This window comes from Barbus barbus (genome assembly GCF_936440315.1).
Source record: "Barbus barbus genome assembly, chromosome: 46".
NCBI classification, from domain to species: Eukaryota; Metazoa; Chordata; class Actinopteri; order Cypriniformes; family Cyprinidae; genus Barbus; species Barbus barbus.
The window spans coordinates 16,740,295-16,756,807 of NC_136724.1; the positions used below are offsets into that span (position 1 = coordinate 16,740,295).

Sequence of the window (16,513 nt, forward strand, 5' to 3'; positions counted from 1 at the left end):
GCAGCAGCACAGATATTGATGAACTAGAATGTTTTACAACAACTTTGTGTTAAAAAATGGGCTTCTAAAGACACATAACATGGTTTTCACTAAATTAAGAATAACTTTGATATATTACTAAAGTAAAATACCAATAGACACCCGTTCTAGTAGCTCTAAATCAACTGGTAATCACTTTCTCTAAGAGCTAATGCATTCCCATGATTCCCATGGACACATCAGCACCTGAGTCACTCACTGAGGCAAAATCAAGCTAATATTGTCTTAGATTACATACAGAATGAAATGTGCTCCATTATGTCATACCTGAAATGTCAATGTACATCATATAATACACATCCTATCATACAGTACAATAAACTCTTTTCTGAACATTCAGCATGTTCTTAAAAATCTCACATAAAGCATCTTTGTGCCTGCTGAGCGCCTGAGTGCTTCTTGGTTTGCACGGCCTTCCTGACAGCTGAAACACTGACATTAAATCATTTGGCAGCTTCGGTTTAGAAACAAAAAAAACAAAAACAAATGTGACTGTGGTGTATCTACAAGCCATGCAGCAAGAGATGTTTTGCTGAGAGTTTATAAAGATGGACGACCTCCCGAACTTTGACATACATGTAATTTCAGGAGTCGAGTTGCTGCTTCTGACAGATGCTGGGGTGAGTTCCGGGCAACAGCTTTGATCGGCCGAGCCGTGTGGCAAGTCCCTGGGCTGAGACCAGCGATGTGTCGTGATGACCACGGCTGTCATAAAAACTCACTTTTGTCTTGACATAAATGTCCCTAAACTAGGAGCACTGTTTGTAGAAACGGAAAATTTGAATCCAAACAGAGGTATACAATACTGAAACATAACATATCCTTCAAGTTCTCCTAAATGTTTTGAATTTAACACAATAGTCCATAAAACTTTATTTGAGATTAAGCATTAAAAATTAATGGCACACCTTGTGCACGGATACGCAATCACTTGTAAGTGCCGTCCCTGCTCACTCAAGGATGCAAATCTTTGTGCTAGGAACATCACGTGTAAATCTGTTTTTGATTATGAACTCTCATTTGCGAGACGACACATAATTTCACCTCATAATATCAGGAAGTCGTAGTGAAGAGAGAACTTCCATAATTTGACTCGAGTTACAGAGATAATGCTGCTTCTGGATAATGGAGCCAGTGCAATTTTTTACCAATCAAAGCCCACACACTTCACTGAATGCTCATCAGAGTTTGGCAAGGCGTTACGCTCTGTCGAGAAGTGTTCACGGCACAGGCACAGAAATATTCCAGGTTCAATACAAGATCAGTGCTATCTACAGCAATTTTAGCATTCTGTCAATTACCACATTCAATTATTTTGACTCATTTCTAATTGGGACAAGGCACTGGACCACACTATATGTAGAAAATGATGTTTACAACATAATTGTAAGTCAGTGTCATCTAACACTCACTTAAAATTAATGTTTAAAAACTCATAGATCCACAGGACTTAAACATTATGCATGATAATCATAATAATCATAATAATAAGCATTATTATTATTGGAGATGCACTGGTATATAAAAAGTGGCCGATACGGATAAGTCAATAATTATATCTATGTTATGGACAATAATTGATAAAACATAAAAATTCTATTCTGTTGTAAATAAATTGAATGAAAAACCTAAATAAATCACAAATAAAATGCTAAAATTTGCTGTTCATTTGCAATCAATGCACTGAATTTAGGCATTGCGACATTTCAGTGTACAATGTAATATGTAATTTTGTCTGTATTTGACTGATACAATAAAAAAAAAATAATATTTTAGACTGAACATCCATAATAATAATAATAATTATTATTATTATTATTATTATATTAAATAATATATTTCTTATAATAAATAAAACATAGTAACTTTAACTCTTGACTGTGTGAACTCTATAAACCTTGTAACTTTTGTAAAATAAGCACAAATATACCAGAAAAGTTCTGTTTACACAGAGACAAATCCACCCTCAGGAATTATCAGACGTTCTGCTCCTGGAAAGGTCTCACAAGGATTATTTAGACAACTTTAGAGACACAAATACAAGCTGCACTTTTTTGCCCGTAAATTGCCTTGCCCCATAGACTTCCATTTTAAGAGCATTATTACGAGTTGAGCCAAAATGACTGACTGTGGAAACTGGCACCAAGCCAAAGATATTGTCTATAGAACTGATCTGATTTTGAACCATGAATATTCCTTTAAAGGCCTTTTCTTGGTATATCCAAACACTCTACGGAGGTTGTGGTGAGATGAGACAACCACATCAGTGTTCCATGTTCATGCACACGCACACAACTTCCACACGAATGTACAAGTGCTATAAGTCGGGGCCAGCCGATGTATAACAGCAGATCATAAATATATAGTATGATACAATAGAGTATATAGTATGCTAAAGTAGCATATAAACATGGCAGACAACTTGTGTGATGACCGTCTGTGTGTCTACTGAGAGATTTACTTCAAAAAGACAGACAAACACAGGCATGAGTTCGAACGGCGCCTCAGATGAGCATTTCCTCTCAGAATTCAGTCCGTAGCTTCCATTTCCAAGTTCAAGTGCTCTGGTTCTATCTCGGCTTCCTGTCTAGTGGTGGTTTGACCAGGTTTGGTCTCGGTGCGATGGCATTGTCTCTCCTTGTCTGAGTCGCTTGGAGAACTGGTAACCATGGCAACCCCGTGTACAGAAGTGGCATGAAGCTTATGGGTTGCGAGTCGAGCCATCGAGAGAGCTTTGTTTGTACAGCTATCTGTGCCTGCGTAAACAATGTTTTTCAAGTATTTAAAAAGCACATGTAGACTAAGTCTGCGATTGCTGTCAGGATGTGAAAGTACAAGCAAAAGTGAGAAGAATTTGTTTTTATGGACCTTAATCAGGGAAGATGCTGTATGAAATTTGACATCAATTAAAACGAGACTGTGAAGCATAAAAGTACAGTATGTTTAATAGGTTGAAATGCCGGAGACCTTTATGTCGACTGTTCAGCCTTAAAATGAATCTTTGGGATCAACTGAAATCAAAAATCATAAAATTGTGCCAATAAAATTATTTTTAAGCCCAAAATTAAAATTTTCATCCAATTCTTCTAAATACATTTAAAATAATGAAGCACTAAATAGTGTACTGTAAAATGCTAAGCGAATTTAGGCATCACAAAATTATAATGTACATTATGAAAAATGGATATTCATTTTAAGATTTGTTTTTAAATGATTAGTTAATAATAGTTTTTAAACATTATGTTTAAGCGAGTGTTAGATGACAGGTAATCCAAATGTAAAAATAGAAGCGCATGCACAAATAAATATCAAATATTGACTGATATATCAAAAATTGCATGATACATTTAAATTTAAATTTAAAATCTTATAAAAAAAAAAAAACTGATATGATACTAATATACTGTGGTCCCTAGAAAATATGGGAAAAAAATTGTGAATATATTGTGATTCCAAATATATTCTCAGAATATTATAGAACATAAACACTATATTTCATAATTGAGCAAGAAAATAACAAATATTAACTTGCATTGCTTCAATGGATACAAACAATTACGAATAATGACAAAGAAAGCCAAACTTGACAGTATTTACTTAAAGTGTAATCTGAGATGCTCTCTTGCTTAATTTTATATTGATTATTAAATAATGTGACTTATTTACTGAAATTATAAATCCTGAATCACGCATCAATACATTAATATAACCCTAAATGTTAATTCTGCACATAAATATTCCTCACAGCCTCGTAATTAAAATGCAAACAGTCCACAAACACAAATTCAACCCTTACTTTAGCTTGAACGTCCAGCCTAAGGTCCATGGAAGTGAGACTGTGTCCGTTGGTTGTGAGCGATGACTACTTCAAATAATGTGGCGGCATTTTTGTGATTGAAGTGTGCGTTTGTGTGCGTCAGACGTGAGTCTCGATGTAGGAGTGTGTGTGTGAGAGGGAGGGCGTGCGAGGGGCGGGTTCAGGTGTGGCGGCAGGGCTGGGCTCGGAGGCGGGGCTTGGCTGACGATCCCACTGCAGCTCTGATGAAAACAGCTCCATGTAAACTTTCTTCCATTCCTGGAACTCTGAGGACGTGATCTTAGGATTGGCCAGCAGCTTGTCAATCAGTGCTACCTCGCCCTCCCTGTCCTATGGGAGTGAAGAAAGAGAGCAGTGGAGGGTGGGCATTACAGATACAGTCTCCTTCATACAGAGTTCAGGATGTCATAGTCAAAGCACGCCACAGGCGATTAGCGTAGACGTGAAGCGATGTGGACTCAACCTAGATGAGCAGAGCGACACACACGCAAACACACATAGCATGCTCAGACTTGACTGGAGTCCTCTGGCACTGTGGAGCTTCGTGCCCCCAATTAACCTTCTTTCATTCAAGTCTGAGTGATAAGGGATGTTTATAATACCCTCCCAATGCAATGGGAGGCTCTGCCCCAACATAATAAGCACAGCGCAGCAGCCCGGGAAGGGTGGGGGCGTGGGGGTCACAGCAGAGGCACGGACCGACTGACCCAACTACAGGAAGAAAAAAAAATGGCACCAGGCAGAGCCTAAACCAGGTTAACCCAAACAGAGAAGCAGGGTTCAGAGAAGAGTTTGGCCTTACCAATGGTCATTAGCCCATCTTAAGTTATTATATTTTTTTAATTAAAGACCATATTAGACTAGCTAATATTAGCTGGTCAACATAGTGATTATTTGGTCTAAGACGGGTACTGGCTCATCTAAACTGGTTATTAGCTGGTCAACATGGTGATTAGCAGGTCTAAGATGGTTATTGGCTCATATAAACTGGTTATTAGCTGGTCAACATGGTGATTTTCAGGTCTAAGTTAGTCATTAGCTGGTCTAAATGGGTTATTAGGTGGTCAACATGGTGATTAGCCAGTCTAAGATGATCATTAGCTGGTAAAAAATGGTTATTAGCTGGTCGACTTGGTGATTAGCTGATCTATCATGGTCATTAGTTGGTCTAAGATAGTCATTAGTTGGTTTAAACTAGTTATTTACTGGTCAATACGGTCATTAGCTGTTTATTAGCTAGTCAACATGGTCAGTAGCTGATCTAAAACGGTCATTAGCTTGTCTAAGCTAGCTCATATGCTGGTCTAAGATGGTCATTAGCTTGTCTAAGATAGCTCATATGCTGGTTTAAGATGGTCATCATCTTGTTTTAACAGGTCATAATCTGGTCATTAGTGCATCATTATTGGTTTTGGAAACTTTCTTTTCTTTTGGCCAACTGTTTATAATACCCACAATGCAACTGGAGGCTCTGCTCCAACATAATAAGCACAGTGTAACAGCCTAGGGTTGGAGGGAGGATTCACAGCATAGGCACGGACTGACTGACCCAACCACGGTAAAAGACTCAATGGTACCAGGTGGAGCCTAAACCAAGTTAGCCCCCAGAGAAGCAGGGTTCAGAGAAAAGTTTGGCCTTACCAATGGTCATTAGCTTGAATTAAGTTGGTTAATAGCTGGTCAACATGGTGATTGGCTGGTCTAAGATGATCATTAGCAGGTCAAAACTGGTTATTAGCTGGTCTAAGAAAGTCATTATTTGCTTTAAACTTGTTATTAGCTGGTCTAAACTGGTTATTAAGTGTGGTGATTATCTAGTCTAAGATTGCCATTAGCTTGTCTAAGATGGCATAAGCTAGTCATTAGCTGTTCATATGCTTGTCTAAGATGGTCATTAGCTGGTTTGAATTGGTCATTAAGTAGTGTGAGATGGTTATTATCCTGTTTAAATGGGTCATAATCTGCTCATTAGTTTGTCTAAGATAGTCATTAGCTCATCATTAATAGTCCACCTTAGATCCTATGTTTTGGAACCCTTCTTTCTATTGACCGACTGTTTATAATGCCCACAATGCAACTGGCCCCCAACATAATAAGCACAATGTAACAGCCTGGGGTTGGGGGGGGGGGGGGGGGGGGGGGGGGGTTCACAGCATAGGCACGGAATGACTGATCCAACCATGGTAACACCCAATGGCACCAAGTGAAGCCTAAACCAGATTAACCCAACACAGAGAAGCAAGGTTCAGAGTTTGGCCAAAACCCACCTCCCACACCAGACAGAGAACTCCGTCTAACATGGATGTGATTCTGGGATAGCAGTTTGGCTAAGTCATTGTTTCAAAATGGACTACAAAACACACACAAAATTCCTGCTTTCCCCAGAACCCCACAGACATCAGACAGACGGAGAGGGACTGACGGGCAGACGAGACAGATGAAACAAACACGCACACACGGTGCAGTGGGACCCATGCGGCAGCAGAGGTCAGATACCTTTAGCGTGCTCTGCAGGATGCGGAGATGATGCAGTTTGTCATTTAGCTGTGGATCGTTGCAACGCCGGATGAAAAGGTGTTTGTACTCCAGACGGGTGGAAAGGCGGTGCTCACCAATAGGCGACAGATTGGCACGCTCCAGCGCCCGGTACAAATCACCAAGCGAATCCGCCTGCCCATGGCACTCCTGCTCCCCGCCTGTGGGGGCGCCACAGAAAGCCAGAGTTAATGAGGGGGTGGCTCAACCAGCAAGGCACAATTTTGAGTGGGATTGCAACATTTAAACTGTGCATTTTAATGTTCAATCAGGTGTGTAGGCCGGTAGTTGTATGCTGATGATGCTCGGCTCATTTATTTAGTTTGTTAGTCTGGAATTGTGAAGGTAGAAAGAGAGAAATTACATAAGACCTGGACGAGAAGTGTCTTTCATCAGGCTGGCATAGATAAATGCTTAATCAGGCTCATATTTATGTAAATATGGGAACATTTTCTCTCGCCGTCTCGGTTTTTATCTGTTAACGTTTGAAGAAACGGGTGCTGGGTATTTCTGTGCCAACACAACATCTCTTTTTCTCTCCATCTCCATCCGTCTGCAATGTACACACACACACACATCTGCCCTTCTCAATGTGTTTAACACTTTCCTGCTTAAAAATCTAGCTTAGAATTTAAGAGGTATTTTGGAATACATTAGATGGTTTCTAAGATTGCCATTACTGGTCTAATATGGACTAAGTGTTAATTACGTGGTTTAAGCTGGTCATTAGCATGCCAACATGATAATTTGTTGGTCTCAGATGGTCATTAGCTGGTTTTAGATGGTCTAACATACTCTAAGATGGTCATTAGGGGGAAAGGGAAAGGGAAGTGGTGTGTGGCCAAGTATGGTGACCCATACTCAGAATTTGTGCTCTGCATTTAACCCATCCAAGTGTACACACAGTAGTGAACATACACCCGGAGCAGTGGGCAGCCATTGCTGCGGCGCCCGGGGAGCAGTTGGGGGTTCGGTGCCTTGCTCGAGGGTCTCACCTCAGGCGTGGTATTGAGGGTGGAGAGAGTGTTGGTTACTCTCTCCCCACCACCTACAGTCCCTGCCGGACCCGAGACACACGACCTTCGGGTTACAAGTCCAACTCTCTATCCATTAGGCCACGACTGCCCTTCTTTAGGTGTCTAGCTGTCCTTCTTAGCTGGTTTAAGCTAGTCTTTTGCTGGTCTACATAATCTGGTCTAACATGGTCTAAACTGATCATTCGCTGATCTAACAGTCTAAAATGGTCATAGGATGGTCTAACATGGTCTAAGATGCGATAGTCATTCGCTGGTCTAAGATGGCCATTCACTGATCTAAGCTATCTATTAGCTGGTTTAAGCTGGTCATTTATTGATCATCAGCTGGTCAACATAACCAATTGCTGGTCAAACGTGGTCTAAGCTGATAATTCGCTGGTCTATCAGTCTAAAATGGTGATAGGATGGTTTAACATGGTCTGAGATGCGACAGCCATTTGCTGGTCTAAGATGGCCATTTGCTGGTCTAAGATGGCCATTTGCTGATCTAAGCTGTCTATTAGCTGCTTTAAGTTGGTCATTTGCTTCAGCATCAGCTGGTCAACATAACCAGTAGCTGGTCTAAAATTATCATCTGATTTAAATTGGTTATTAGTTGGTCAACTCAATCATAATTATTAGCTACTCTAATATGGTCTTTAGATGGTCTTATGTGGTCTAAGATGGGGTTGAGTAAATGCAGTTTGGTGATGCTAGACACCTAAAGAAGGACAGTAAGACAGATCTCATAAGTGTTTAAAATGACATGTTCATTTCATTTAACACAGCCACCTTTCAAAGCAAGGAAAAACTCCCTTAAGGCTACTCAGGTTTGGCAATCGATCACTCTGACAGACATTCTGTCAAGCGGGTGGCATGTTGTGTGTTTTTTTTGCTCTTTCTGTCTGCATGGGTACTGTATATCCAGGTGCTCATGTGTTAGTCAGGAAATAGGTTGAGTCACTCCAGTCCTGTTGTTGTAGTGTTTGTGTAGGTAAGACACATGGGCCATGAACAGTATATAGTGCTGGGACTTATTAGCAGAGACTGTATGTAGGGCGTGTATTTAGACACTATTTTGAATAATCACAAGAGGGCAGCAGTCCCACACTGCACCTCCCACCACACGCTGCAGATGCAATATATGTCGCATTTGGAAATGGATTCAAGTTTGAATGATTACTGAATAAGGAGGTTAAAACAGAACAGCTGTAGATGAAAATCAATTGAGTACAAACAAAAATTTGTGAATAAAGTCTAAATAATTATTCATTCCGGCATTATCCATTTATGCACCAAAGCCCCATATATATCTGTCTGATATTTCAAAAATCATTGGAAAATCATTGTCTATTTAGATCAGTAAGTCAGGCCACGTCTCTCTAAATTTTTTAGCATATTACTTTTTGCATACTTTTTGTGCAAGCTGGCAAACCCTGTTTTTATTACACGCTTGCAATAACTTGAAAGAAAAAGCATTTAATCGACCGCTTGGTTAGCCATGTGATGGATTACAATAACAACGACTAAACCGGAGTAAATCAATGAAGTTTTAAAGCTCTTTGTGATTCTTTTAGAACTTGTTAAATGGCACAGAACTTTGAAAACTCTGGCTTTGCAAGACACGATCTTTCTCTCCAGTTGCCGGGGAACATGCGATTGAGAGTCACGATCAATAGGCCGTGCCTCTCTTTTTTCTTCAGTATGTAGTACAGCACGAATGGGCTCTGTGGATGACTAACAGATGCCCCCTACTCCTCCAGACAGAGATAGAAACAGAGCGATATAAAAGACACAGATAAGAGGGAGACTCATTAAAAGCCACTGGGATTATATATAGAGGGCTGCTGGTGATCCGTCTGAGATGATGAAAAAGGGGAATATTAGAAGAAAAAGTTGGGAAAAAGCCGATGGGACGTGAGATGGGCAGATTGGTGGTGAGATAGTGGAGATGGGCTGCCAGATGGGGAATATAGATGGTGAGATGGCAATGAGCCATGAGGCGATGGGACTGCGAGACGAGGGGAAGATGAAAAGTAACACGGGGAGATAAACAGAGTGGTAATCCAGCAGCAAATGGGCGGCTTCCTGTGAGGTTTGTGGAGAGAAATGAGTCTATCCGGACATCAGACCAAACAGAAAACAGGAGAGAATTAATAGCCCATTCAGAATTTACTGCTAACTACAAGGTTAAAGTAATAATCCATGTGGCAGAGTATTACAGTCTTTTAAAAAGTAAAGTAAAAATTGTTACATTTACAGTAATAATCCAAATAGACAATTATTCCTCCAAGTAATAAAGTTAATTTGCATATCTTTAGGGAGTTTATGGTTGTCAAGCAAGTAGTAATATAAAATATAGACTGTTGTTTTATAATCAACAGTGTGATTATGCACTATAAAACGAGTTCTTCAAAAGCTGATTAACAACCATTTATTCCCAAACTTTTTTTGTCAGTGTGAAGAACAGCTTTTTAAGTTAATTTCAATAATTTAACATCACACTTGCATGTTCATAACTCTTTTATGATGTTTAATGATCAAATGACATGCAGCTAAAGAAATAAAATATTTTGTCTTTTGCAGTGTGTTTTTTATTTTTAACGTATTTATTATAATTTTAATTTTTAATTTCAAAATCAATCTCTTCGTTGATTTAATCTTAATTAATTATTAGCTTTTCATCAACTCACAAACCCCTTGCAGTTCCCTCATGAACCTTTGGAAATCCTTGGTTTGGTCTGAAACTATTTTTGTAGAAAAAAAAATTATGCATTAAACAAACATACAATTTTAATTACATTTTTTAAATGAATATTAAAATATCAATTCTTATTAATACAAAGCTACATTTAAGAAGCTAAAATGAGAAAGCTAAAGTTCTGATAAACGTTTTATTGTCCCTCAGGGGAACAATTAAAATGCAAGTTAAAATTTTTAAATATAAAAAAAATATATTTTTATAGTATTTATTTATTTAAAAGAGTATCCATGTTTCTGATTTATAAATTCTTAGGCAATTTTCGATTTGTGGTCATGATACATGTCCAGGTACTAAAGCTGAAAACTAACAGGCTTACAGAAATATCTATAAAGATGCACTGTCCTTGTAAATCAAAACCAACTACAGTAAAGTAAAGTGAAGTGGGTCAGGAGCTTGTGACAGAACTACACCAATACTGCAGGGTGATGAGTTTCATAGGAAAGAGCATGCTGCTCTTTCTGGAAGAAGATGCCTGCATGTGCATGTGTGCATTTGTGTATGTAAGAAACGAGTGGACAGATCTCAGTGGGGAACCTCACAGCACAGCTAAAAAAATCTGCAACTAAGACACTGTTTATGCTTCATACAGCTCCAACACACACTCATACGGGGAAAAAGAGAAAGACACAGGAGCTAAGAAAACACAGGAAGAGATTTAGACAGAAAAAGAGGCTCAAATCCATGCACACGGTCCTCTGTGAGAGCACTGCTCTTAACAATTTAATATCGAAGCACTCAAATAAATCCACACATGCATTAAAATTACTCTGCTGTGTCTACTGTTCTCATAATAAGAGGGTTATTAAAATCTAATAGAACGTGGTAAAGAGGTTTTAGAGGACTGATTTGAGCCAAACTTTTCCTCAGAACCGTTTATTTTCTGCCATGCACAGCAACTCACGTTCCAAAATAATAATAAAGGGTATTCTGTAGTAGTATCTTTGGAAAAGCTGGATCCCCCCATTTGTCATCATTACCAATTTATGTGTAAATTTGGACTGTCAATCAATTATAAAAAATTAATTAAACTAATTACAGAATTTATGGATCAGGGGAAATTCAACTTTTGAAGTCTTAATTTGACAGTCCTAATCTAAATAAATATTATATATAGGCTATAATAATTATATTATAATAATTATCCATCATTTGTAAATTATTTATTTATTCATGAATTAGCATCTGTAGTGGCAAAAAAAAAAAATATATATATATAACAATGTTAAAAAATTGTATAATTTACATTATTTTAACTAATACAGTATGTTATATATATCTTATAATTTTGAACCACTGTTGACCCACCGTTATTGATGCAGTGTGAACGGCTGAGCTCTCTACGGCTGGGGTCCCGCTGGTCTGCCATGCTGGTGGAGGGTGTGAGGAGGGCATGCAGGCCGCTATCCCGAGGCAAGGTGAAGCTGCGGGGTTTCCCGGCTGCATTAACAGGTTCTCGGAGCCTCTCCCCTTCAAGCATTGGGAAGGGGCCGTAATGTTCCTGCATCAGTGTGCGTTGGGCAGGCAGAGTGGATTGGCGGCGATATTCTGGAGAAAGACCCGCCCCTGGCTCGCAGAACACAGCGTCCTCTAGGGGCAGAGTCTGCAGGTAGTGGAGGCCTGAGCTGGTCAGAGGGGTTTCAATCAGGTCCTGCCATGAGCGCCTCTGGCTGGCGGACTTCCGAGCTGGGGAACCTCCTCCACTGCTGCTGCCCCCTTGCGGTTCGGAGCGGTACTCCTCGTGAGAGGAGCGAGACTGTGAAGTTTCTGTGGATGAGAGGCGGCCATGCTTGGGTTCCAGGTAAGGACTTGCACAACTCACCTGGTTCTGTGTGAGAGAAAAACATGAAGATTAGGCTAAAACCAAGTAGCTGCTAGATTGTAGGAAGCTTTTACACAACATCGCTCTTATTCTCAGGGGTGCCAGCCATCCTTTTTTTTCTTATTTGAGGCACCAAAGTCCAAAAAAAACACAGAAAGGAAAGGAAACACCAAAAAAAAAACGAAAGGATTTTGATGCTCATCATGTAAGTACATGTTCAAGGGTATAAATCATTCAAGCCCCTTAAAATTCACTAGGCTTAAAAATCATGAATGGACACATTGCTTTTGCTCTTCTGCATGTATCACCTTCAGGCAAAAGGCAAGAATAAAATGTGCTAATGAAGAAACTCAGAGAGTAGACCAGGCCCCTGAATACCCACTCTCGTCTAAGACAGGCAGATGAATAATGAACAGAAAGAGAGCTCTGGTTTCGGTGAAAACTGCCGAATATAGAAAAATGAAGGGATAGGGGACAGAGGAGTGGAGGGAGAACCTGAAGCTGTGTTAGTGGGAAATTAGACTCTGAATATGGGCCAACTGCTCTTCCAGCTTTCAACCAATTGGCAATGTTCCAAAAAAACAGGTTTAATTATAGTTGCAATAGAACAATAGATAGAACGACAGACAGACAGATAGAGAACTATAAAATGATAGAACAATAGATAGATTAGAATGTTAGAACATTAGAACGATAGATAGAAAGATAGAACGACAGAACGATAGAAAGATAGAACGACAGAACGATAGAAAGATAGAATGACAGAACGATAGAAAGATAGAATGACAGAATGATAGAAAGATAGAATGACAGAACGATAGATAGATAGAACGACAGAACGACAAAACGACAGAACGATAGAACGACAGAACGACAGAACGATAGATAGAACGATAGAACGACAGAACGATAGATAGAATGATAGATAGATAGAACGATACATAGATAGAACGATAGAATGATAGATAGATAGATAGATAGATAGATAGAACGATAGAACGATACATAGATAGAACGATAGATAGATAGAACGATAGATAGAACGATAGATAGATAGATGGATAGATAGAACGATAGATAGAACGATAGAACGAACTATAGAAAGAATGATAGATAGAACGATAGAACGAACGATAGATAGAACGATAGATAAAACGATAGAACGATAGATAGATAGAATGATAGATCAATAGAAAGAACGATAGAACGAACGATAGAAAGAACGATAGAACGAACGATAGATAGAACTCGCCTAATTCGTTTCTCTCTGGGAACAATGTGTGTGTATGTGTGGAGGAGAAATGGAGGGGCCTTGTAGAAGGAAAAAGAAAGCCCGAAGGAAAGAAAAGCATTTAATTCATGTCTCTTTGTTTGCTCTTAAATAAAAGCTTTGCTGCTGTGTGGCCTCTGGCTGACCTGCCCTGCAGTCCTGCACTGAAAATACACAAATCACAGTGACTCTAAACCAGCACACACACACAAATTAAACCACACATGTTCAGGAACGCATACACATATAATGGCATATAAAAATTTATATAATAATAATTTATATGCTTGGTTTTTTGTCACATTACTACATTGAGGTTTTTTACAGTGATGAGAATTGTCATAGAAATCTTAAAAATAGGCTTTGTTTTCTTCACAAAACAAATAAAGAATATATTTTTATCTTTTGATTTTGTGTGAAATATTACTCAACGATTAATATGACAGGTTTCATAAGACTTGCCAAAAAGGAAATAAATATCCGATACTGTCTATCATGACCACGGGGTAAACGTAATAGTGACTCACAAAGACTGAGAGATACGTAAAGAGACAGAGAAATAACACTCAATCCCATCGCATCTCTACAGTGGGCTCAGAGATGAGGTGGTCTGACTCATTCACACACACACACACACACACACACACAGTCACTCAGTGACGTGGTAAGGCCAGGTCTGGGGGACGGCACTACAAAACAGCTCTTTTTCCAATGCCAAATGTCAAGCATTATGAAGCCGTGCTATTGTGTGGGGTTACACAGTGAGAGGGAGCCGTGTGTGTCTGTGTGTGTGCTGGATGCTGACTCACTGAGGGTGGCCGTGGGTACGTGTCATAAGGGGGTGGTGGGCTGTCTTGCTTGGGCGTCGAGGGCGTCTCATTGTCTTCGTGTTCACTTTCACTCCAGTAGTCTGCTGGGAGAGAGAGAGGAACGTGCAGGGAGTCATTAGCTTGTTGCAAAACATTTCCATAAAGTAAACAATAATTAAATTAAAGCCTCAGAGATCATGTGGGGCACAAAGACACATGCAGGTTTTCAATGAGAACCTGCTGTAAAATGCTCTACTACACAATCCCTAGGCCTTCACTGTTGTCTACCCTGGTTTGTGGTGTCAAATGCAGGAAGGAAAATCCAAGGCAAAAGTCAATTTTAAAGGACTAGTTCACCCCAAAATTTCATTTCTGTCAATCCCCAATGTCATTCCAAAGGCATGAGACCTTCTTTTATCTTCGGAACACAAATTAAGATATTTTTGATGAAATCCGAGAGCTCTCAGACCCTCCATAGACAGCAACACAACTGTAATGCTCCCAGGTCCAGAAACGTAGCAAGGACATCGGTAAAATAGTCCATGTGACATCAGGGGTAATCAATTAATGACAAATTAATGACAGAATTTTCATCTTTGGGTGAACTATCCCTTTAAGCGTTTTAAAAGAATCAGGTACTGGCAAATCATCAACAAATCCATAAAAATATTACCTTCCAATTTTGAATGAGCAATGGAGAAAGATGCTTTTAAAGACTTGATGGTGTAATTACAGCATCTACCAGCAGGGAGTAACCAGCTAACGAGCCAAACCTTGACCTCTGTTGTGGAATTGTGGATCACATAACATCAGTTTCCCTAAACCACACCTACTTTCCTTCCTTTTTTAGCATTGGGCTATCTTTTAGAGATCTCAACATCCTGTGAAGATGATGTAGGAAATGTTTAAGTCAAACACTCACCATAAAATCTATTTTGCAAATGCATTTTATAGACTTTACTGTAAATTTCTATGTTAAAGCTGCAGCCCGTAACTTTTTTTTGGTTAAAATTTATCCAAAAACAATATTTTAGCAAGTACATACCCAGCCAGTGTTCAAAACTATTGCCTTACTTTAGCCGATTCACAAAGGTTAGCTTATAATAATGCTTTCTAATTTGAGTGGTATGGGTAGATTTTCGCAGGAAATTTGAGCATGGCACTGCATAATTACGTCACGTTTGTAAACATAAAGACGTTTTCCCGGCTAGTAGGCTATCGCATGTGAGGATACTGCAGGTGGAGGATCGTTTAGGCTTTTCTCACAGCACCTAGAATAATTAAATGTATAATTCTGATGGTGGATTGTGATCCAGAAAGAATTATGTACTTATGAAACACGTGTGAATGAAATTCAATTATATTCCAGTTTTAAACGTGCTTCTGTTCACAGATAGCCTAGGATTACACAAGATTTGTATTCTAGAGAAAACCATTTAGAAGGGAGCACAGTTTGCTTTTGGGGTTAAAAGAATTTCTTAATATGAAATTCGAATGGCATGACAATTAGATTAGACTGTACAGAAATGGAAATCTACACGTTAATACACACTATACCAATAGTCACACAATGCTGATATTTAACATTAATAATTTGAGAATAAAGTTTAACAATAATAATAATTTGCACGGTTTGATGTAATATGAGTTAACTGATCGTTAGATTTAATCACCATTGGTAGCGCCATTTATTGTAATGCTTTTTTCCTCAGTTGGAAAAACTTGACTTGTTACTTGTTCAGATAACAATATACAGTGAAAATTCTGATTTGGGTCATATATTCCAAGACATAGGCTAGAATCTGTGATTACTAAGTGTTTGATTCACACTGGTGTGGTGACTGACAGCTACACATTCACCTCATAACATTAGATTCATCCGCGCTGAACCCGTGCCAGAGTACAGCCCACGTAATAAAGATAATTCCACACCTAGCTGCAATACCAGGTTTTCAACAGAGATGGCGACAAAGAGGCATCTTTTAACATTTTGTAACTTTTTTTTTAAATTTCAATATATAATATACAATATTACTTCTCCAGTCTCTTCATTCAAACCCTGCTCCTCCTCCGTTAACTGCAAGCTGAATTTTTGAGTGCAACACCCTCACCTCAAAAAAACTAATCAACAACCAGTGGATAGAAATATGTTACACTCGTGTGTAGTTAATATTAATTCAATAATATGTTACACTCGTGTGAACTTTACAATTCAGTGCGACTTTAACGACTTTTTTAGATGGAGTTTGAGACGCTCCACACATGATAAAAATGATAAATAATAACTGTTTGTGTGGAGCAGCATTTACTGTGAACGGAGGCGCTCTGAGATAATTAATAATTTAATTAAATAATTAAAGAGCATATATTTTACCTGCATTGCATGTATTTATTTAATTGAATCATAGTATTTGTCAATTCACAATAGCATTATGCTATGTCTA

General features: G+C 38.9%; 1 protein-coding gene across 1 annotated transcript in view; it reads right to left on the bottom strand.

Annotated features, from left to right (window-relative positions):
* Positions 1–3,955: 3,955 nt before the first annotated feature.
* Positions 3,956–16,513, bottom strand: part of LOC306864726 (connector enhancer of kinase suppressor of ras 2-like) — a gene marked incomplete at both ends in the record, with an annotated part of 78,620 nt that continues 66,062 nt past the window's right edge. The window contains 4 exons of the mRNA XM_079408918.1: positions 3,956–4,186; positions 6,353–6,552; positions 11,477–11,996; positions 14,070–14,173. Coding sequence (XP_079265044.1) covers positions 3,956–4,186; positions 6,353–6,552; positions 11,477–11,996; positions 14,070–14,173 — 1,055 coding nt within the window. The remainder of the gene's footprint in view (positions 4,187–6,352; positions 6,553–11,476; positions 11,997–14,069; positions 14,174–16,513) is intronic.